Source organism: Rana temporaria, chromosome 2, assembly GCF_905171775.1.
Source record: "Rana temporaria chromosome 2, aRanTem1.1, whole genome shotgun sequence".
NCBI lineage: Eukaryota > Metazoa > Chordata > Amphibia > Anura > Ranidae > Rana > Rana temporaria.
Genome location: NC_053490.1, coordinates 389,980,119 through 390,003,368, shown reverse-complemented (window position 1 = coordinate 390,003,368; position 23,250 = coordinate 389,980,119). Strand labels below are relative to the sequence as shown.

The 23,250-nt window shown below is 45.9% G+C and overlaps 1 protein-coding gene across 2 annotated transcripts in view; it reads right to left on the bottom strand.

Moving 5' to 3' along the window:
* Nucleotides 1-23,250, bottom strand: part of SLC9A1 (solute carrier family 9 member A1) — an 85,288-nt gene that overhangs the window by 29,214 nt on the left and 32,824 nt on the right. For both annotated transcript variants that reach the window (XM_040337995.1, XM_040337993.1), the window contains exons 2-3: nt 4,144-4,604; nt 143-393 (exon numbers count right to left, since the gene is read on the bottom strand). In XM_040337995.1, the coding sequence (XP_040193929.1) occupies nt 143-393; nt 4,144-4,604 (712 nt within the window). The remainder of the gene's footprint in view (nt 1-142; nt 394-4,143; nt 4,605-23,250) is intronic.

The following is a 23,250-nucleotide window of genomic DNA, read 5'->3' as shown; positions in this document are numbered from 1 at the left end:
AAACATTTTAATTTTTTTACAGAGCAGTAAAGCAACAAGACAAGCCAGCATGGTGCCAGCAGGTCAAACAGAAGGCTACCTACCAAAAACAGGTAGTATGCAACAAATACTATAAACATAACATATGGTAAAAGTAACTTACGCCATAATTCCTGAGAGATGGAAGAGCTCTGCAGACATATATGCCATGTAACTATAGAGGAAAACAAACAAGGGCTCAATGACACGGATGTGGGAGGTGAAGCGGGAAGTGAAGGCTGCGGTAATTCCATATACAACTCCAACAAATACCCCTCCCAGGGCAACAACAAAGAAACTCAGGAACCCCAGAGATATATCACGGAATGCGACTTGATCCAAAGCAGAATACTCTTCAAAAAGGTGATATAAAACCTAGAGAGAGAGATACACATCAACTAATAGGAAAAGAACAAACAAATGAGTGGACATATGGGAATAAACAGGTTTTGGATTGGAAAGATTCCAAATAACATGGGTGACAGGGAAAAGTGTTACTTACATGGCAAAACGTTGAGTAGGTTATTTATTTTGACCATTTGCCTACACAGAGCTCAGCATTTTCTAGCAGTGTAACTAAAGCTGGTCATAGGTGGGTCAGTTTTTTGTTCAACAAAAAATAAAATTATCCCGATTTGACCAGCATTTGAGGTGGATGGAAGAATTCTCCCGAATGGTGTCGTGTTTCGACAGCATCGAAAAAACACAGATCAGCAATGCAGTATAAGAGCCTGCAGCGCTCAGCAAGATGGATGTACAGATCAACTTCTGTACAACTACAATGTCCACAGCGTCGAAAATTGGGCCGCCTACTGCACGTCGATCCACCTATGGGCAACTTAAGTCACACGAGGGCTTGAGTCTGGTAGACACTTTTATTCGTTCAACCCAGCGGGAGCTCGAAGGGAGTGCGCTGTAATGACCATGCAACATTAGTACAGCAATTTCTCTGCTGAGCTATTGTGTGCCAACAGGGGACGGCCTCCTGCCAGGTTTTCCAGCATGCCTGTTAGGCCGGCTTCTGTCGGACCACCTGGTGTACACAAGGGTGAAGGTCGGATGTTTTTTGTTGAACTGGCCGATATTCAACCCTTGTGTACCAGGCTTTAGGTACAGTGGAAAAATCAGTTTTAGGAGGAGGGTTTAGCAAACACACAAAAATAAAAAAACTTTTGCAATGACGCCTCCTACTCGCTTCAATTCAATAGTTTACGTGCAAGATACTGCTCCTTTACAAATGTGCTATATAATCCTTTAGAAACTCGTCTACTGTAAGATTTTAGAATACTACCCAACAATATAAAAAAAATTATTCTTACCTGCATATTCGACACAACTGTATAATGTAGGTATTCCTTAATTTTGGTGCATTTCCAGGATAGAAAACCACCCAGAAATATTTTCTATCCAAGAAAAACAAAAAAAAAGTCTGGGTGGTATATGCACTTTAAGTGCTAGTTCACACCAGATGCAGTTCTGTGTGCTTTTTTTCTGCACTAAAAATGCATGCACAATGTTTATGTATTCCAATGGCTCTCGTTCACACAATGCAGTTCGTTCCTGTGACGTGGAACTGACTGCATGGTGTGAACTAGAGCCATTGGATGCATTTTTAGTGCAGAAAAGAAGCACACAGAACTGAACGGAGCTGCGTCTGGTGTGAACTAGCACTAAAAAAAAGCACACAGAACTGCATCTGGTGTAAACTGGCCCTTAAAGGAAGGTCTGCCCTCATTTTTGCAGAAAGGAAAGAGAAGGTCTCACTGCTACAGCTAGCCAGTTTGCTAGACAATGGAAAAGCACAGCTAATTTAAAGTATAACTAAAGGCAAAACTTTTTTTGTTTGTTTTTGGATAGAGTGGAGAGGGATTAAAAGATCTATCAGGTCTTTGCCGTCTGTGCCACTATTGGGGAGATTGTCTGTGCCCGTTTACCATTATCATTGAAAGTAAAAGAAAAGTCCCAAATTTTAGATTGCCCCCAGAAAAGTAAGAGGGGAAATCTTCCAAAGGGTACAATCGTTCTGGTGATCTGGGGGTCCTCAATAGATTCCTTTAATTTGCAGGGATTTTCTCACTTCCCCATTTTGGCTAGGGACAGGGAGTGAAGGGAAATCTCCCCATTGGGGCAAAAATAAACCTTACAGGGGTTATAACTGCCCCTTGTTCTATTCAAAATGGAAAAAAAAAAAAAAAAAAAAAAGTTCTACTATAATAGCATATGGAAATATGGCTAGGGAACTTGGTTACAATGAACTGGCTACCAATGTTTTATGTTCTTGCAAATACCTTTAAGCAAGCTATTGTTTTTCAGCTGCAGGGACAGGACGACTGGTTGCAATCAGGGGAAAGATATATGCGGCCAAGTACAGGGATATCCAAAATGAAAACCTTCTCCAGAGTGCTCAGGACCTCAGACTGGGTCGAAGGTTAACCTTCCAACAAGACAATGTCCTGGATGAAAACCTTCTCCAGAGTGCTCAGGACTTCAGACTGGGCCGAAGGTTTACATCCAACAAGACAATGACCCTAAGAACACAGCTAAAATAACGATGGAGTGGCTTCACAACAACTCTGACTGTTCTTGAATGGCCCAGCCAGAGCACTGAATTAAATCCAATTGAGCATCTCTGGAGAGACCTAAAAATGGCTGTCCACCAATGTTTACCATCCAACCTGACAGAACTGGAGAGGACCTGCAAGGAGGAATGGCAGAGGATCCCCAAATCCAGGTGTGAAAAAAAACGTTGCATCTTTCCCAAAAAGACCCATGGATGTATTAGATCAAATGTGTGCTTCTACTATATACTGAGCAAAGGGTCTGAATACTTAGGACCATGTGATATTTCAGTTTTTCTTTTTTAAATAAATTTGCAAAAATGTCAACAATTCTGTGTTTTTCTGTCAATATGGGGTGCTGTGTGTACATTAATGAGGAAAAAAATTAACTTAAATGATATTAGCAAATGGCTGCAATATAACAGAGTGAGAAATTTAAGGGGGTCTGAATACTTTCCGTACCCAGTGTGTGTGTGTGTGTGTGTATGTGTATGTATATGTATGTAAAAAATCATCATCAATCTGCAATACATTTTAAAGCGGATGTTCACCTGAATTATTTTTTTTTTTTTTAAAGCTAGCAGCTACAAATACAGCAGCTGCTGACTTTTAAAAAAAAAATGGACACTTACCTGTCCAGGTCACCCACTACCACCATCCTCGGTGAGGGAATCGGGAAGTGAAGTGCTGCGGCTTCACTGCCCGGTTCCCTACAGCGCATGCGTAAGTCGCGCTGCGCCGTTCTCACTGGTCCCCGCTGTCTTCTGGGAGCCTATAGGGGGGCTCTGATTCGGAGGGGCGAGTCTATACCAGGAAGCGGTGCAAAGACCTGTTTTATACAAGAATCTGCACCCCCCCCCGAAAAGGTGTCAAATACGTGCTTTAAATACTTTGCTATCAAACGGTTTGTGGCCCAGTTTAAGGGCCAGTCCACACCAGATACAGTTCTGTTTTTTCTGCACCAGAAACTGACTGCATGGTGTGAACTAGAGCCATTGGAATACATGGAAAACACTGTGCATGCATTTTTAGTGCAGAAAAAAAAGCACACAGAACTGAACGGAGCTGCGTCTGGTGTGAACTAGCACTAAAGTCCCAATCTGAGGAATTCATGTTCTGACTATGTATCAGGGATGTGGTCCACAATCAGTTTAAGTAATTTGTGGTGGAGGGTCTCTTTAACCTTAAAAAGAAAGAGGATTAAAACTGACCTTTCATATACATAGACACATACAAAATGTATACTACATTATACCTTCTACAAGTATTGTACTTGTTTTTCTAATAAGAACTTATTGAAAAAATGTTCAATTAGGTTTACATATTGAATGCATTGAAATAAGATGAGCCAATAAAAAAAAAAAAAAAAAAGCTAATTAAAATGGAGAATTTACCCACAGCAATTAGATTTAGCTCTGGGCAGGATATAAAAGCAGGTCTCAGATCATTGTCTATGGCTAAGAGCTCATTTTTTTTGAGCTACAATTTTTAAAATGCATCTCTAGATTAATCTATTCAAATTATTTAAAACCAAGAATGATGAAATTAGTTAAAAGCCAACACTTACTACTGTGACTGCATCATTAAGCAAGGACTCTCCAAACACTAGAATGTGGAGCAGCTCATTGATGTGGATTTCTTCAAACACAGCCAACACAGCCACCGGGTCCACAGCGGATATGATACTGCCAAACAGCAAGTTGTCCAGGAGGCCTACATTTGAAAGATGGCCTCCACTTATCTGGCACACTGCAAACAGCAGTGACCCTATAAAGAAGGCATTCCAGAGGGTGCCCACCACTGCAAATATCAGAATGGTTCCCAGGTTTTCAGAGAAAGGACGCAGGGGCAAGAAGTATCCAGCATCTAGGATAATGGGGGGCAGAAGGTACAGAAAGAAGACTTTGGAACTTAAAACTGGAGGGATTTCACCCACTGCTTTGATAAGTCCACCAACCAAAAGCCCCACAACAATCAGAAGACAACTTTCTGGAACGACGTTGGACACAGTAGGAATCACATGGAATCCTGAAAAAGAGAAAACCAAAAGATATTACATGATCAGTATTTGGCAATAGATTGCGTTATAACATTTAGGTGTAGAGTTAAAAAAAAAAACATAACATCTGACAATCAGCAAGTATTCATTGCAGGCAAATCTTCCTGGTACAGGCTTATTAAATTACAGTGATTGATTTACCACCAATGAGGGTCCTTTCACTTGGGGTTCCGCCTTGTGTACTGCGCTTTGCTCAGCGGGGGATCGATCTCCTGATCCTTGCTGAGCAGGCAGATGGCAGGTCCGCCTCCACTCACTGTGCTGAGATGGACCTGTCAGAGCCCCACTCGCCTCTATTTTTTTTTTTTGGGGGGGGGGGGGGGGGTGTAGAAATTAGATTGCCTGTTTTCAACTGATCCCATCCGATCCGCCAGACCGATGGAAAATAGGGTCTCCATCCATCTGGATTTCACGCTGCCATCCGCCACTCCATGATGTAATCAGAGGCTCAATCAGATCCGCTGTTTGGGGAGTCACATTGGATTTTTTTTTATATGCAAAGCGTCAGCTTTAAAAGAAAAAAGTGCACATTTTGGGAGCCTGTAAAGGGGCTGGTACGTTCATAACATATTACATGAATATGGGTGTAACATGCTATGAAAAGGTGAACTTATCACACCCTGAAAGCTACATAATTAAATAAGGAGAAGTTCAGTACAGAAGATGTACAGCCAAAGTTCATTTGTCTGTACTTCTATGGATCGATCTTACTGTGATTTTAGTGTGTTTTTATAGGTCATGTGACCCCAAAAAAAAAAAAAAAGCATAAAATTTTTTAAACACGGGTGCGTTGATGCGTTTTTTTAACTGCCCAAAAATGCAGCAAGCAGGATTTTTAACACCACAATGGTAGCTGAGACCAGTGTAAAGACATACATAGAATTTAAAGGAATGCATTTTCTTGAGCTTTAGGTGGCGATAATTGCGGACAATACATTTATATTAAATTCATGATCTTAAAATTAAAGAAGTTGAATATAAATACAATTATAGAATATATTTTTTTTAAAAAGCTATACTTTTTCGTTTCGGTCTTGGCCAAGTGCATCCTGAATTTTTTTGGTACCAAAATTTCCATTTGATGCACCTCAACTCCGTTCCACTTTTTTACCTGCAAAATAAACACTGCAGCCTGCAAAGCATTGTACCCAAGATCTATGTGTCGCACGTGCAATGTCAGGCTCCTTCAGTACATCTGTCTGCCTGTACCTCTATAAGAGCAGTTACTGAAGTTCAGAAAGAATCAATGAGCTACAAACTACTTCATTAAAAACTACAAGCCGTCTGCTGCAGTGTCAGATTTGTAGTTCATCCATTCACAATTTTTTTTTTTTTTAAAGTGACAGCAGGTGCGGGGAAAGGATTCCCTGCCAGCTGCCCCCAAGTAAGAATATCACATGTAACTTGTTACAAAAAGGTGAAACTTAGCCTTTGATTTATGATTCTTACATACAATTGTAAGTAATTTACCAATGTGTTTATCAAGTGACCGCATAAATCTCTGTGAAGACATATTTATTCTCCATTCCAACAGTGTTACCGATATACAAACATTTTATGGTGGGTTTTTAACCGTGTTGGCTGTAAATTTAATAATGTGTCAAGGATTAATGCAGGGTTTCTCGACCAAGGTTAAATGTGAACCCTGGTTGTATGAAAATTCTCGCACAACAGAATAAAAATTCTGAAGTGATGCAATGTGCTGTAGTGTCTTTTCTGACAAAAACTGTACAAACAATTTAGCAGGGGTCCCCGAGACATAATAATGGTTGAGAAAGGCTGGATTAAAGCGATATTAAAAAGGCAGAGTTTTTTTTTCTTTAAAAATAACAAACAAGCTATACTTACCTTCTCTGTGTAATGGATTTGCACAGAGCAGCCCAGATCCTGCTCTGATCGGGTCCCCCGAAGACGCTCCTAGCCCTTCCCTCCTGCTCAGTACCCCTACAGCAAGCAGCTTGCTATGGGGCCCTCCCTTGCTCTGACCTCATTGGCTCACTGGCCGTGATTGACAGTAGTGGGAGCCAATGGCAGGGACCCCGAAGAGCCGCTGCTCTTGTGAACATCGCTGGATCGAGATGGTGCTCAGGTATTAGGGGGGCTGCTGCACACAGGTTTTTTATTTTTGTGCATAGATAGCATAGAAGGTAAAAAGCTTCCAGTCTTCGCAACAACTTCATCACGTCACACAATGTTTAAGGCAGGGCACACAACTGTTTTATTGGGACACAGTGAACTTCTTTTGAATCACCCTCAAAGCCAGTTCCAGTAGATTAAACATAACTATTGGATGTAATGGGCCAGTGGTCCCCAACCTTTTTGGCACCGTGGACCGGTGTTGTGGCATAGAATCGGGCCAAGACCCGGGGGTTTGGGTTATTATGTAGCTTTTCGCGGGCAATTTGTCGGGGAAATGGCTGGTGTTAGCGCTTCAATCATCACAGAACAATGGCTGATATGGTGTTGGGATGATTGAAGTGCATTATTTCTGTCATTGCATTGTAATATGAAATGGTTCAAACTCACCATAATGCAGAATCTGCCACCAGATGCGGTTTGTCACTTGCCACCAGATATGGATTGCCACAACACCTGCCATCAGGTGTGGATTGCTACGTCACTTGCCACCTTGCCTGCCACCAGATGTGGATTGCCACGTCATCTGCCACCAGGTGGGGGTTGCCTGCCACCAAGTGCGGGATGCCACGTCGCCTGCCTGCGTGGGCGGAAGTGCCGTGTTCTGGGCGGACGGCGAGAGATGATCTCATCTCTCTGCTCCCGTGCCTCGCAGCAGTGTAACAGCCCCGCTGTTTGGGCGGAAGTGCCGTGATCCGGCGGGCGGTGAGAGATGTCATCTCTCTGCTTGCCCGCTGCCGCACCTCACACAGTGCAGCCTTCGAGGCCCGGCTGCAAATAGGCCACGGCCTGGCAGTGGGGGAACCCTGTAATAGGCGACATTTATCTGACATACAATTAGAGATCCTTCTAATCCATACTGCAATACTTTCATAGATCAATTAGGCACAAATATCACTTTGATGTTAAACACATTCAGATACACAAACCTTATACAAAACGCAGGTAGTATAAATATCATCCTGCATGTACCGTTTCACCAGCTTTCATACAGCTACCCTTATATCACGTTTACTGGTCAATATAACAATTATAGCAAGAAATGTGGCGCGCTTTGCACCCCCCCCCCCCCCCCTCCTAAAAACTTCTGTATAGCTTTACCTGATAACACAGTGGAATGAGGTACCCAAGTCAGAGGTCAGCGCCAAAGCTACAATTAGTGAGTCACTAATGATCACAAAGAAATTTCACAGTACGGAAAGATTAGGTGTGCAAATATCGTAGGTGGTTAAGAAGGCCCATTATGCTATTTGTAGTCTTGCAATGCTCACACCCTGTGCCTCATACAAAAAAAAAAAAAAACCTGCAATGAATGACTTCAGCTTAATACAAGCTATCCTCACAGCACTTGCTTCTAATCAAATATGAAAAAAAAAAAAAAAAAAAAAAAGTGGATACTATAACGCACTGCCTTTGAAATCTGCTGTGGGCACCAATACATTGGGGCTGATTTACCAAGCCTTTACTCCATGACTCATGGAGTAAAAGCAGGAGTAGCAGCCGTTTTGCCATTTACTAAAGAAATACGCTGCTAGTGCAGTGTATTTCCCTAGTTACTAATGTGCTCCGTGCGCCCAGGAGAGGGTGCATTGTGCACCAGTACAGACCTGGCGCACGGCACATTAAACTGTAAATTGCGGGGGTTTGGGCGGGAGTTTATTAGGGGGGGAGGTGGGGGGATGCAGGGGAAGTGAAGTGACATGTGTTTTGAAGTGTTTGGCGGGCCGAATTGAAAGGGAAAGTGTTTTTTGAAAACAGATCCCCGTACGCTTGCACAGTGCGCCTGAACCTCGGGAGGTTCATTTGCATACTGGGCATGCGCAGAGAGAAAAGTCAGGGATTCCCGTGCGCCTTGTCAGTACGCCGTGAAAATCTTGGTAAATACCAAGCGGCGTACCCGTGAATGCGCTGCGTGACGCGGCGCACGGGAATCTCCGAGCTGTTTTCAGCCCTGAAGGGGAACTCGGCGCCAAATTTCAAACTTGAAATCGGCGCGGGTCCCCCTCCAGGGCTACATTAGGCTCTTAGGCTTGGTCCGGAACGTGAGGGGTTAAACCCGCGCCGATTCGGCGCGGGGGTCCCCCCCAGATCCAAACCAAGCCCTCATCCCAAGCATGCAGTCTGGCCCGGACAGGAATGGGGGCGGGGACGAGCGAGCGGCCCCCCCGCTCCTGAGCCGTACCAGACCGCATGCCCTCAACATGGGGGAGTGTGTGCTGTGGGGGAGGGGGGCACTGCCCCCCCACCCCACAGCACTCTTGCCCCCATGTCGATAGGGACAAGAGCCTCTTCCCGACAACCCTTGCCATTGGTTGTCGGGGTATGCGGGCGGGGCTAATCGGAATCTGCGAGCTCCCTTTAATAAGGGGGCCCCCAGATGCCGGACCCCCACCCTATGTGAATGAGTATGGGGTACATCGTACCTCTACCCATTCACATGGGGGAAATGTAAAGTAAAATAAAACACCACACACAATAAAATATTTTATTAATCTGCTCCGGAGCCCCCCCTTTCTTCTTTAGCTCTCTTAGAAGGGGGGGTTTCTTCTCTCCCGATCTTCTGCCGGGACCCTGGGCTTCGGTGATTTCTGCCGGGGGAGGGCGCCATCCCTCGGTCCTCTCCGGAGCCTTCCGCCGGATGCCCCCACCCCATTTAAGCTCTTTTTCATTAGGGAGGGGCATCCGGACTTCGGGGTCTTCTGCCGGGGGATGGCGCCTATCCCCCGGTCTTTCCGGTGCCTTCCGCCAGGGTTCCGGTCTTCCTGGTCTTCTGCCGGGGGTGCGCCAACTCCCCGGTCTTTTCTCTGCTCCCTCTTCTGCCTGGCTCCCCCGCGGAGCCAGGGCTTTCTTCCGTCTTCTTTCTTCTCTCTTCCTTCTTCTGCCTGTCTCCTCCGGGAGCACAGGGCTTGTCTGCGCTGTCCTCTCCCTTCTCTTCCATTGGATGTTGACACGACGAGGTTCCGCGCTGACATGCCGTGTCAGCGGCGGGCATGGACTTATATAGGGCAATGCCACCATGTGACCTCAACCCATGTGACATCACATTCCCTGGGCATGATGGGAATGTGATGTCACATGGGTTGAGGTCACATGGTGGCATTGCCCTATATAAGTCCATGCCCACTGCTCAGACGGCATTCCAGCGCCGGACCTCGTCGTGTCAACATCGAATGGAAGAGAAGGGAGAAGACAGCGGAGACAAGCCCTGTGCTCCGCGGAGGAGACAGGCAGAAGCGGAAGGCATCGCAGAAGCCCGGAGAGTGGCGCCCTCCGGCGGAAGACACCGTACAAGCCCGGGACCCTCCCCCAAAGGCAGGAGCCTCCCTGGTGAAGGGGGTCCCGGTGAATTACGTCGCTGAAGACGGGGGTGGGGTGCCAGTGCACCCCCCCCCGCAGAAACCGTCGTGGAAGCCCGGGACCCTCCCCCAAAGGCAGGAGCCTCCCTGGTGAAGGGGGTCCCGGTGAATTACGTCGCTGAAGACGGGGGTGGGGTGCCAGTGCACCCCCCCCGCAGAAACCGTCGTGGAAGCCCGGGACCCTCCCCCAAAGGCAGGAGCCTCCCTGGTGAAGGGGGTCCCGGTGAATTACGTCGCTGAAGACGGGGGTGGGGTGCCAGTGCACCCCCCCCGCAGAAACCGTCGTGGAAGCCCGGGACCCTCCCCCAAAGGCAGGAGCCTCCCTGGTGAAGGGGGTCCCGGTGAATTACGTTGCTGAAGACGGGGGTGGGGTGCCAGTGCACCCCCCCCCGCAGAAACCGTCGTAGTAGCCCGGGACCCTCCCCCAAAGGCAGGAGCCTCACTGGTGAAGGGGGTTCCGGCAGAAGATGGCGAAGCCCGGGGCCTAATGGGGTGGTGGTGGGGGGCCCCGGCAGAAGACCCCCGGCTGACTAATAAATTAATTTATTCATGTGTGGTGTATTATTTTTTTCCATTTTTTTCCCCAGGTGAATGGGTAGGGGTACAATGTACCCCCATACTCATTCACATAGGGTGGGGGGCCGGAATCTGGGGACCCCTTTATTAAAGGGGTCTCTCAGATTCTGATAAGCCCTCCGCCCGCATACCCCGACAACCAACGGCCAGGGTTGTCGGGAAGAGGCTCTTGTCCCTATCGACATGGGGACAAGAGTGCTTTGGGTTGGGGGGGCAGTGCCCCCCTCCCCCACAGCACACACTCCCCCATGTTGAGGGCATGTGGTCTGGTATGGCTCAGGAGGGAGGGGGGCGCTCGCTCGTCCCCACCCCCATTCCTGTCTGACCAGACTGCGTGCCTGGGATAATGGCTTGGTTTGGATCTTGGGGGGGACCCCACGCTATTTTTTTTGCGCGGGTTTAACCCCTTATGTTCCAGACCAAGCCTAAGAGCCTGGTATGCACCTGGAGGGAACCCACCTTATTTTTTTTTCGGGGGTCTGGAGTTCCCCTTCATGAACAGCGATCTGTCATTTACACATGTCAGTCCCCCCCCCCTACAGTTAGAACACACCCAGGGAACATATTTAACCCCTCCCTCGCACCTAGTGTTAACCCCTTCCCTGCCAGTGGCATTTTTTGAGTAAGCAATGCATTTTTTACAGCACTGATCGCTAGAAAAATGCCAATGGTTCCAAAAAAGTGTTCGATGTGTCCGCCATAATGTCGCAGTACCGATAAAAATCGCTGATCGCCCCAATAACTAGTTAAAAAAACAAAAAAAAAAATTTTGTAGACGCTATAACTTTTGCAAAAACCAAACACTAAACGCTATTTGCGATTTTTTGGAACCAAAAAGATGTAGAATACGTATCGGCCTAAACTGAGGGGTTTTTTAGTTTTTTCAATATATATTTTTGGGGATATTTATTATAGCAAAAAGTAAAAATAATTTTTACATATGTGGGCGGGACTTACGCAAGTCCCGCCCACATATATAAACATCGTTCAAACCACACATGTGAGGTATTGACGCGTGCGTTAGAGCGAGAGCAATACTTTTACCACTAGACCTTCTTTGTAACTATAAACTGGTAACCTGGAAAAAAAAGAAAAAGGTCGCCTATGGGGATATTCACGGAATTCATTTTGGCCCCATTGCAGGAGTGTTTCCAATAGTAAAGCGTGACATGTAAGGTATCTATTTACTCAGTGTAACATCATCTTTCACATTATCCCCAAAAATTGGGCTCACTTTTGTGTTTTGTTAATTTTTAACCACTTGAGCCCGGACCATATTTCTGGTCAATGACCGGGCAAGTTTTTGTGATTCGGCACGGCGTCGCTTTAACTGACAATTGCGCAGTCGTGCGACGTGGCTCCCAAACAAAATTGGCAACCTTTTTTTTCACACAAATAGATTATTAAATGTGCGTGTTTACTTCTGTCTTTAACACCTCCCCTTCAGGCTGGAAAGCATCAGATCAGGGGAAACAAAAAAAAAAAAAGCTCTCATTCCATTGCAGCTTGGTTCCTACATGTGTGATGAACTGAGCATGCTCAAACACTTAGAAAAAAATTATCCTTTCTTTTTAAAAGGTGAAAAACACTCATTGGATGCTCATAGAGCGTGGTTTGGATTAATTGCAGGTGTGCCCAATTACAAGCTCACCCAAACTAGAGACTGCAATTTGTTCATGTGATTTCAATTGCTTCATTACTAGCACTGTTATAAAAAGCTTGGATCGATCAGTCCTCAGCTGCCCTCAGAAGGGGCAGGCTGGCAGAAATGCTGTTGCTAAACACAAATGTGGTTTGTTGCATGGGTTTTGTTTTATTTTGCCAATGGTTTTGGTTTATTTTTAAATGATGTTCACTTTGATGTATTTGTCTATGTGGCCTTATTTTATGAAAAATGTGTAAAGCTATGGTTAATTAGAATTTTGAAATGTATTTTTGTTTGTTTGTCTTTTTTTGCTTTCCTTGTTTTGTTGACCAATAAAAATTACTTTAAAATTGTTAAGTTTGTCTTTTGTTACTTTTTCATGCTACATATGTTGACAGCTGCAGCTGAACTAGGTTTGGGCCTAACAAATTATGTGTGATTTTTGTCTAAGCTTCTTTCCTGGTGTGTAATCATGAAATGTTTGCCATGTTTATTCTCCCTGACTTTAAAGACAAAAACTGGTAAGTATTTTATTTATTCTGCAGTGGTCCTCAGCCCTCAAGTACCCCCGACAGGACATGTTTTGGGGATTTCTCTTATCAAGAATTGCTGTCCAGACTATTTTAAAGCACATGTGCAAGATGAAGGAAAACCTGCAAACATGGCCTGTGGGGGGGGGGGGGGGGGGGTTTGCTATTGGTGGACAGGCTTGACGTGCTGATTTACAGCACTGTGCTTAAATCTAGCGCAAGGCAATCCTATTCAAATTGTGGGTGTTTGAGGGAAGCCAAGTGAGTGTTAGAACCCCTGCTTTGTGTTTTTTTATTTTTGTGTTGAGCTTTGTGTCCCTTTTCTTAAAATTGGCTTCACTTCCTGTCACACAGCTGAACAGGAAGTGAGGTTAAAACCCTACCAGTGTCATTTCTTGGGGACACCGGTCAATCTAACTAGTGTCCCCATTAAGCAAATTGGCCCCAGCACTGCTGTGTACACCCCAAATCATGGGTATTCAAACTACGGCCCTCCAGTTGTTCAGGAACTACAATTCCCATCATGCCTAGTCATGTCTGTGAATGTCAGTGCATTACAAGGCCTCATGGGATGTGTAGTTCTACAACAGCTGGAGGGCCGTAGTTTGAGGATCCCTGCCCCAAATGATTATTTAGTTTGGGGTTTAGTAAAGGCAAAGCCACTCTGCAGTACAAGCATAGTTGCTGAAAATCAGAGAGGAAGCACTGATGGTTTTAACATCCAATCCTGTAGAAGCAAAGTTGTTTTGTTTTCTTCCTTGCTTTGCACTTGTAGGAGTGGATTTGCCTTTAGTAAATGGACCCCAAAGTCCAAGATCCCTAATAATTTGGGGTGTACACAGCAAAATGCTAGAGTGCAATTTACATAATGGGAAACTATTTAGATTGATCTCTGTGTCCACAAGAAAATATATTAGTAAGGTTTTACCCTCACTTCCTGTTTGGCTATGTGACAGGAAGTGAATGAATTAGAAAGGGTGAAGACACCTCACAAATGTTGTCACTATCAGGGGTGCAGACATCCCCAAAAAAATGAGCAGATAATACTTATTTGCAAATTAATAATTTTTTAGTTAACATTGGGTGGGGTGCTCTAACACACACATTCCTACATATTAGCAACGCTCTATCCTGGCCTATTGGCATGGTTATATTTTCTTAGGGCTCTCAATAAAACTCTATGAAATTTGTGCTTAAACTAGAACCAGGGGCGGACTGACAACTCATGGGGCCCCTGGGCAATAGAAGATTATGGGGCCCCTCTGGCTTACAGATGACCACCACGCCAGGAGGTAGTGCAGAGGCGGGCAGCTAAAATCTTGGGATATTCACATTAAAAGCATGTCATTTTCGGACATATCAGGGACAGATCTAAAAAAAACACAGATTTTTACATACTGTCCCTGGTTTTACTGAGCCTGGCAACCCGGATGGGGCCCCCTAGTGGCATGGGGCCCTCGGGCAGTGCCCGAGTGACTCAATGGTCAGTCCGCCCCTGACAAGAACTATAATCAACAAGTTTTATTTTCTTTCATTTTGGATAGAGTGAGGGAGGGTTATAGGCCCTGTCAGTTTATTTTGTATTATCTGTGTCCAATTGGGGAGATTTGCCTTCACTTCCTGCCCCATAGCCAAACAGGAAGTGAGAGAAAAACTATGCAAATTAACCACTTCCCGCCCAGCCTATGGCCGATTTACGTCCGGGAAGTGGTTACACAATCCTGACAGGACGTCCTGCAGGATTTCATGCCGCACGCGCCTGTGGGGGCACGCAGCGCGGAGATCGGTGATGCGGGGTGTCAGTCTGACACCCTGCATCTCCGATCTCGGTAAAGAGTCTCTCACGGAGACGGAGACTCTTTACCACGTGATCAGCCGTGTCCAATCACGGCTGATCACGATGTAAACAGGAAGAGCCATCGATGGCTCTTCCTCACTCGCGTCTTACAGACGCGAGTATAGGAGAGCCGATCGGCGGCTCTCCTGACAGGGGGCGTTCGCGCTGATTGTTTATCAGCGCAGCCCCCCCTCGGATCACCACACTGGACCACCAGGGATGCCCACCCTGGACCACCAGGGTGTGCAAAAACAAAAAAAATATAGAACAAAAAAACAAAAAGCATTAAAAAATAAGAAAAAAGATGCCAATCAGTGCCCACAAATGGGCACTGACTGGGAAAAGCAGTGCCACCCCACAGTGCCCATCCATGCACAATGCCCACCTATCAGTGCCCACCTGTGCCACCCATAAGTATCCATCAGTGCCACCCATAAGTGCCGCCCATAAGTATCCATCAGTGCCACCCATAAGTGCCGCCCATCTGTGCCGCCCATGAGTGCCCATCAGTGCCGCCTATGAGTGCCCATCAGTGCCGCATAGCAGCGCCGCCAATCAATGCCACCTCATCTGTGCCGTCAGTACTACCTCATCGGTGCCCATCAGTGCCGCCATATCAGTGCCCGTAATTGAAAGAGAAAAACTTATTTACAAAAAAATTAACCTAAAAAAAGAAAAAGGTTTTTTTGTTTCTAAATTTGCAGTCTTTTTTTAGTTGTTGCGCAAAAAAAAAAAACGCAGAGGTGATCAAATAACAACAAAAGAAAGCTCTATTTGTGGGGAAAAAAGGACGCCAATTTTGTTTGGGTACAGTGTTGTATGACCGCGCAATTGCCATTCAAAGTGCGACAGTGTTGAAAGCTGAAAATTGGCTTGGGCGGGAAGGTGCGTAAGTGCCTGGTATGGAAGTGGTTAAGGGAATCCAGTGCCCCCCCAGAACTAGTGTGTGGGTCCCCTGAAAATTACTGGGCGGGGTTATACAAAAACAGGGTGTGACCTTGACAGGAAGGGGTGGGTCATTTTTCTATTAGGAGGTGCAGATATGTAGTCAGGCCTAGGGCAGAACCAAACCTTAATATACTACTGCATATTAGGGCTTATTTAGACCGGAACCGATTTACAGCGTGTTTTTATATTGTGGGAGGAAACCCACGCAGGCACAGGGAGAACATGCAAACTCCATGCAGATGCTGTCACGGGCGGGATTCGAACCAACGACTCTTTTGCTGCTAGGTCAAAGTGCTATACACTACACCACTGTGGTGAACGAACATGATTGCAGCTGAAAGCATGAGATCTTTTTTTTTTTTTTTCAATACCATGCTTTCCAGCCTTATTGACCCCGCCTCTCTCCATAAAGAGGACCTGTCACACACTAGTCCTATTACAAGGGATGTTTACATTCCTTGTAATAGGAAGAAAACTGATCATTTTTTTTTTATTTTTTTATTTCAGTGTAAAACATTATAAAACTAAATAAAAATAAATAAGAAAACCCCAAAAAAAATTTTTAAAGCGCCCCGTCGCGACGAGCTCGCGCACAGAAGCAAACGCATACGCGAGTAGCGCCCGCATATGAAAACAATATTCAAACCACACAAGTGAGGTATCGCCGCGATCGTTAGAGTGAGAGCAATAATTCTAGCCCTAGACCTACTCTGCAACTCAAAAAATGCAACCTGTAGAATTTTTTAAACGTCGCCTATCGAGTTTTTTAAAGGGTAAAAGTTTGACGCCATGCCACGAGCGGGCGCAATTTTTAAGCGTGACATGTTGGGTATCATTTTACTCGGCGTAACATTATCTTTCACAATATAGAAAAAAATTGGGCAAAATGTATTGTTGTCTTATTTTTTAATTCAAAAAAGTGATTTTTATCCAAAAAAAGTGCGCTTGTAAGACCGCTGCGCAAATACGGTGTGACAAAAAGTATTGCAATGACTGCCATTTTATTCCCTAGGATGTCTGTTCAAAAAAAATATATAATGTTTGGGGGTTCTGATTAATTTTCTAGCCAAAAAATTGTGATTTTCACATGAAGGAGAGAAGTGCCAGAATTAACCCGGTGGGCAAGTGGTTAAAGTACTCATGGCTATAAAGAATAGAGTCATTGCTCATTAAAAAAAAAAAAAAAAAAAAAGGGGGTCCCTCCAAATTAAATTACCAGGCCCTTCAGGTCTGGAATGGATATTAAGGGGAACCCCGCCGTAAGAACCCAAAAACAAAAAGACGTGCGGTTCCCGGCAAATATCCATTCCAGACCCTTCAGGTCTGGTGTGGATTTTAAGGGGAACTCCACCCCAAATTGAAAAAAAAAATGGCGTGGAGTCCCCCTAAAAATCCACACCAGACCCTTATCCGAGCACGTTGACCTGGCCGGCCGCAGAAAAGAGGGGGGGACAGAGTGCGGCCCCCCCCCTCTCCTGAACCGCACCAGGCCACATGCCCTCAACATGGGGAGGATGTCCCCATGTTGATGGGGACAAGGGTCTCATCCCCACAACCCTTGCCCGGTGGTTGTGGGGGTATGCGGGCGGGAGGTTTATCAGAATCTGGAAGACCCCTTTAACAAAGGGGACCCCCAGATCCTGACCCCCCCCCTGTGTGAAATGGTAATGGGGTACATTGTACCTCTACCATTTCACCCCAAAAAAATGTCAAAGTGTTAAAAATGACAGTAGCCGGTTTTTGACAAATCTTTTAATAAAATCTTCTTTTCTTCTTTCCTTCGAGTTTCTTCCGCTGCTTCTTTCTTCTCGTCAACATCTTGCCCGACGTGTTCTTCTATCTTCTCCGTCCGTCCTTCCGCCTTCTGGTCCCGCATCTTGCCCGTTGTCTTCTCCGTCCGCCTCCTCGTCCGCATCTTGGGTCTTCTGCGGTCTTCTTCTCGGTCCGCCGCCTTCTCGTCCCCTGCGTTTGAATTTGATTTGGCCGCCGTTTTCCCGCTCCTGGGACCCGCCCCCCTCTGACGCCACAAGTAAACTCCTTAGAAGGTCATGTGCGTCAGAGGGGGGCGGGGTCGCAGAGCGTCACACAGCGGGGGAATTCAATTTCAATCGCGCCGCCCGGAGAAGAAGTTCCCGCCGTGTCACACTCATGTGACCCCGCCCCCCTCTGACGCACATGACCTTCTAAGGAGTTTACTTGTGGCGTCAGAGGGGGGCGGGTCCCAGGAGCGGGAAAACGGCGGCCAAATCAAATTCAAACGCAGGGGACGAGAAGGCGGCGGACCGAGAAGAAGACCGCAGAAGACCCAAGATGCGGACGAGGAGGCGGACGGAGAAGACAACGGGCAAGATGCGGGACCAGAAGGCGGAAGGACGGACGGAGAAGATAGAAGAACACGTCGGGCAAGATGTTGACGAGAAGAAAGAAGCAGCGGAAGAAACTCGAAGGAAAGAAGAAAAGAAGATTTTATTAAAAGATTTGTCAAAAACCGGCTACTGTCATTTTTAACACTTTGACATTTTTTTGGGGTGAAATGGTAGAGGTACAATGTACCCCATTACCATTTCACACAGGGGGGGGGTCAGGATCTGGGGGTCCCCTTTGTTAAAGGGGTCTTCCAGATTCTGATAAACCTCCCGCCCGCATACCCCCACAACCACCGGGCAAGGGTTGTGGGGATGAGACCCTTGTCCCCATCAACATGGGGACATCCTCCCCATGTTGAGGGCATGTGGCCTGGTGCGGTTCAGGAGAGGGGGGGGGCCGCACTCTGTCCCCCCCTCTTTTCTGCGGCCGGCCAGGTCAACGTGCTCGGATAAGGGTCTGGTGTGGATTTTTAGGGGGACTCCACGCCATTTTTTTTTCAATTTGGGGTGGAGTTCCCCTTAAAATCCACACCAGACCTGAAGGGTCTGGAATGGATATTTGCCGGGAACCGCACGTCTTTTTTTTTTTTGGTTTTTACGGCGGGGTTCCCCTTAATATCCATTCCAGACCTGAAGGGCCTGATAATTTAATTTGGGGGAACCCCTACACATTTTTTTGTTTGTTTTATGAATGAATCCCTTTAGAATTGTCAGAGCCGACAATTCATTATAGCCGCGTGTGAATTTTTAAATGACTTTTTTCCTTCTGAATGTCACTTTGTGCAGGGGGAGTTCTAAGTGCGGGAAAAATGCGCTATTTCACATGCTGACATTACACCCCCCCTAGGTACGAAATTTAAAGGAATATTTCACTTTTATTGTTTCACTTTAAGAATTATTAATTTCACTGCTCCCGAAAAAACGGCCGTTTTAAAAAATAAAAAAAGCATTGATACATGTTCCCTGGGGCAGGACTGAGGTCCCCAAACACTTTTTAGGACAAAACTTGCAGATTAGCCTTTAAAATGAACACTTTTGATTTCTCCCATAGACTTCTATAGGGAGTTCGGCGCGGCTTTACATATTAGTTTCAATGCGCCGGCTGCTACGCTGGTTCATGCGCCGAATTAAGCCTCCACCCGGAGTACTAATTAATGCATGAACCAGCGCAGCGCACATAGCTTAGTAAATCAGGCCCATTGTCTCACACTTGTGCAGGCAGTTGCCTTTCTGGGACCGCACCTGTTCCCCCACCTGCATGAAAAAAACATGCTACAGCTTCCGAGACTTGCGGTTTCTGTGCGGGCCAAGTTTTCAAAAAAAGGCGCAGGAACCCTTTCAAATCAATGGGCTGCCGTGCACATGCAAAATGTGTCTCGCAGAGTCGGAAATGTGAACCAAGCCGAACAGCATTTTTAAACACCGATTGAAAATGCAGTGCAGTTTCAGGCACAAGATCGCATGGTATCGCAGTGCAAATGGATTTGGTGTTGCACATTGTTTCATGCACCACTTTGGGTGTCCTAGTCCGATTTACAGCAAAAAAAATTGCACTGCAGGGGAACACACAGTGGTCCATATTTCTGTGAGTCTGGCGAGTTAGTTATTGTACTATAACCCGACTCCACCCAAAATAAAGTTTGAACCTCTAATTGGTTTTCATTGTGGTCTATGCCCTTATTAAAAAGATACGTTTAACATGCAACACGTTCAACATCCCTCCTCATCCCCCTCTTTCCTGTGACAGCGGGCAGGGGTTCCTCTCCCTCACAGCCGCTGTCAATTTTAAAATCGGCAAGGGTTTGTGGATCAAAACTGCGAATGAATAAACCAAAAAGGTCCAGTCTGCCAAACATGTAGTTTCAAGTTACCATTCACTCTCCCAGCTTTTAAACTGAAAGCCTGTACAGCAGGGGCGCCAAACTCAATTTCATCGTGGGCCACATAGGCATTTTGGTTTCCCTTTTTAGCTGTAAGGATAGATAGATAGATAGATAGATAGATAGATAGATAGATAGATAGATAGATAGATAGATAGATAGATAGATAGATAGATAGAGATGCAGGATCTGGCAGAGAAGTTCTGTCCTCCTCTTCTCTGCTACCAACTGCTGGGACAAAAAATGGGTGGCGCGAGGCTCCTTGGCCTTGCGTTTGACACATGTGCTGTACAGAAATATGAGGAAAAATAAATAAAAAAGCTGTAGGGAAAATGTGTAGGAGCCCAACATTGCAGCCACAATTTATTGATTACAACTCTTAAGGGATCTGTGCTGAGGTGCCGGGTGTGGGCTGCTGCCCCCCTGGAGTACCCCAAAGTGGAGTCCAAGATATTATATGTATGGAAGGGGCGAGTGGCGCTGCCCACTACTTGAGTGTGGATGGAGGGCTGGAACCAATCCTGTTGTGTTCAGAGAGTGAAGATGAATAATGTTGAACCCACAAAAATAATATTATGTTAAATGTCGGGTAGCCAGTGGGAGGGGGAACTCGCATGAATCGTGAGCTCCCTTCACTTCCTCAATCTAGCACCCCTAACGGCGCAATTGAGGAAGTGAAGCGAGCTCACGATTCATAGGAGTTTATCCTCCCACTGGCTACCCGACATTTAACATAATATTATTTTTGTGGGTTCAACATTATTCATCTTCACTCTCTGAACACACAGAAACAACAGGATTGGTCCCAGCCCTCCATCCACACTCAAGTAGTGGGCAGCGCCACTCACCCCTTCCATACATATAACAATGTATTTATTTATTGCTGGAGCAATGCTATGCTGGGGCCTTGAAGGGGACATGCCCTGAAAGCTTGTCCTGAAAAACTGCATGTTGGTGCAAATAAAAAAAAAATAAAAAAAGTATCACAGACATTACAACACTGAATTCCCCCAACGGGGATACAGACAGCAATAAAAAGCAGGCATAGCAAACCATTCTCCACTTCATAAATAAAAGCAGTTTGCATTTCAGTTTAGTCCCCACTGGAGAAAGTGCACCTCAGTTCCTGTCTAGAGTAAGGCCTCTTTCACACGGGCGGACCGTATGTCCGTTTTTTCATCCATCTGTACGGATGAAAAAGGGACATACATTGGTTCCTATGAGATCGCGAATGTCAGCGGATGAACATCCGCTGACACCCGATCTCGCCCGCCTCCGCATTCCTCCGATTCCGCAGACGGAGGTAAACCCTATTTTTCTTTCCGTGTTCATCTGATCCCCCCATAGGGGAGAGCGGAGAAAAGACAGGGTGTTCCCTGCACAGCGTGCGGGGACCGCCCTGTCATCCGCCGGCTCAGCGGGGATCAATGGAGCGATCCCCACTGATCCGCCCCGTGTGAAAGGGGCCTTAAACAAACATTCTCAATTAGAAAACGTCCTCCCATCTTCAATGAGGGAAATTCCTCCACCTGGGCCACAGACCAGAATAAAACCTAGCAGAGAGGTTACCCACTATCCAATACAAAACAAAGAGCTTGGGATGAAGTTCTACCAACGAATGAGAAGGAAACATCTGTGAAAGCCTATCTTGCTGAAAAAGCGGTTTATTGCTTTTAATTACAGCCGATAGTCTCTGAACCATTCATCATGACTTGCTAGCTTTGCATAAAGTGTTTTCCATAAAAACACATCTATCATTACCAAACCGTCTGTGGTTTGCATCACAACTGCATAAAATAAGCATTTGTTTGTTTCTAGTAAATAAAATGTATTTCCATTATCCACAAAATGGAAACAAACCTACACCATTTCATTAACGGGCTTCGCAGCTACAGCAAGTCAGCCTGCGTGTTTTTATAGCAATACAAGCTGGGACCCAAAACCAAGTATGCTAGGCTCAGTTCACATATAGGCAACTTGGAATTGTGGACAGGATCGCAGCAATACTGCCCAGCATTCCAAATCGCAGCAAAATGTGTGATGTGCATTTCAGTGCCATTGATTCACTTAAAACGCAGATTTTTTTTTGCCGTGATTGTCACAAGGCAACATGCATGTAAAATCATGCCTGGCTCAGGGCCAAAATTTGGTTCCCAAGCTTCTTTGGTGTGACAAACACACATCGGGCATAATGGACTGCCCTAGGCACGACACATTTTTGCTTGTTAAGCACGCTTTTTTAAAATCGCTAGCCAAGAGATGCGAGAACGTGAGCTTAAAGTCCAAAACAGGTTTAAGTTTATTTATTTTTTGTTTTACACAAATACATATGGTAAATTATGTATGGAAACACTACAGCAACCAACCGATGAGAATTGAATTGAAGGTAGCTATTCCTCTCAGTAAGAGCTGTGAAAATGTGGAACAGACTCCCTCCAGACCAAGGGCGGATCCAGAGTCTAGTCTCGGGAGGGGCACTGCCAGAAAATAAGGTGTTGCTTACAGAACTCAATTAGGTGTCCGGTGTGTCCGCTGCAATGTTGCAGTACCGCTAAAAAAATCAATGATCGCCACCATTACTAGTAAAAAATATTTAAATATAAATGCCATAAATCTATTCCATAGTTTGTAGCCGATTGTCAGGGACTGCAGACATGGTACAAGAGATGGTCAGAGACTGCAGACATGGTACAAGGGATGGTCAGAGACTGCAGACATGCTGCGGCTCCCGGTGGGTGTGCTATGCGAGGTAAGCCTGCGCTTAGTAAGCCCACCCCCCTCCCACAAAAACCACCACACTTATACGCACTCGAAATTGGGTTAACATGCACGCACTTTGACCAAGCGGTCTCTAAAAAGAGAGGCGAAGGACTAACGGGGCTGGTTGAGCGGGCTAGATCCTCTCACTCCCTTATAGGGAGTCCCTCTGCCCTGTTGGGCTTCAAATCGGAGCAGGTAGAGCGGGCTGTGTGGGAGGACCCCCTCACACACCCACCATTGCCACCCGGGGCATGGAGAAAGGTGGCAGATTGCCTCTGGGGGAGGCCTGCCTACTCCCAACTCCTGCAGTCCGGCTCCTCTCTCGAGTACACGCACAAAATACACTTTATAAAAAAAACATGGTACAAGAGATGGTCAGAGACTGCAGACATGGTACAAGAGATGGTCAGAGACTGCAGACATGGTACAAGAGATGGTCAGAGACTGCAGACATGGTACAAGAGATGGTCAGAGACTGCAGATGTAGTACAAGGGATGGTCATGGTACAAGGGATGGTCAGAGACAGAAGACATGGTACAAGAGATCAATGCAGCCTCATCAGTGCCCATCATTGCAGCCC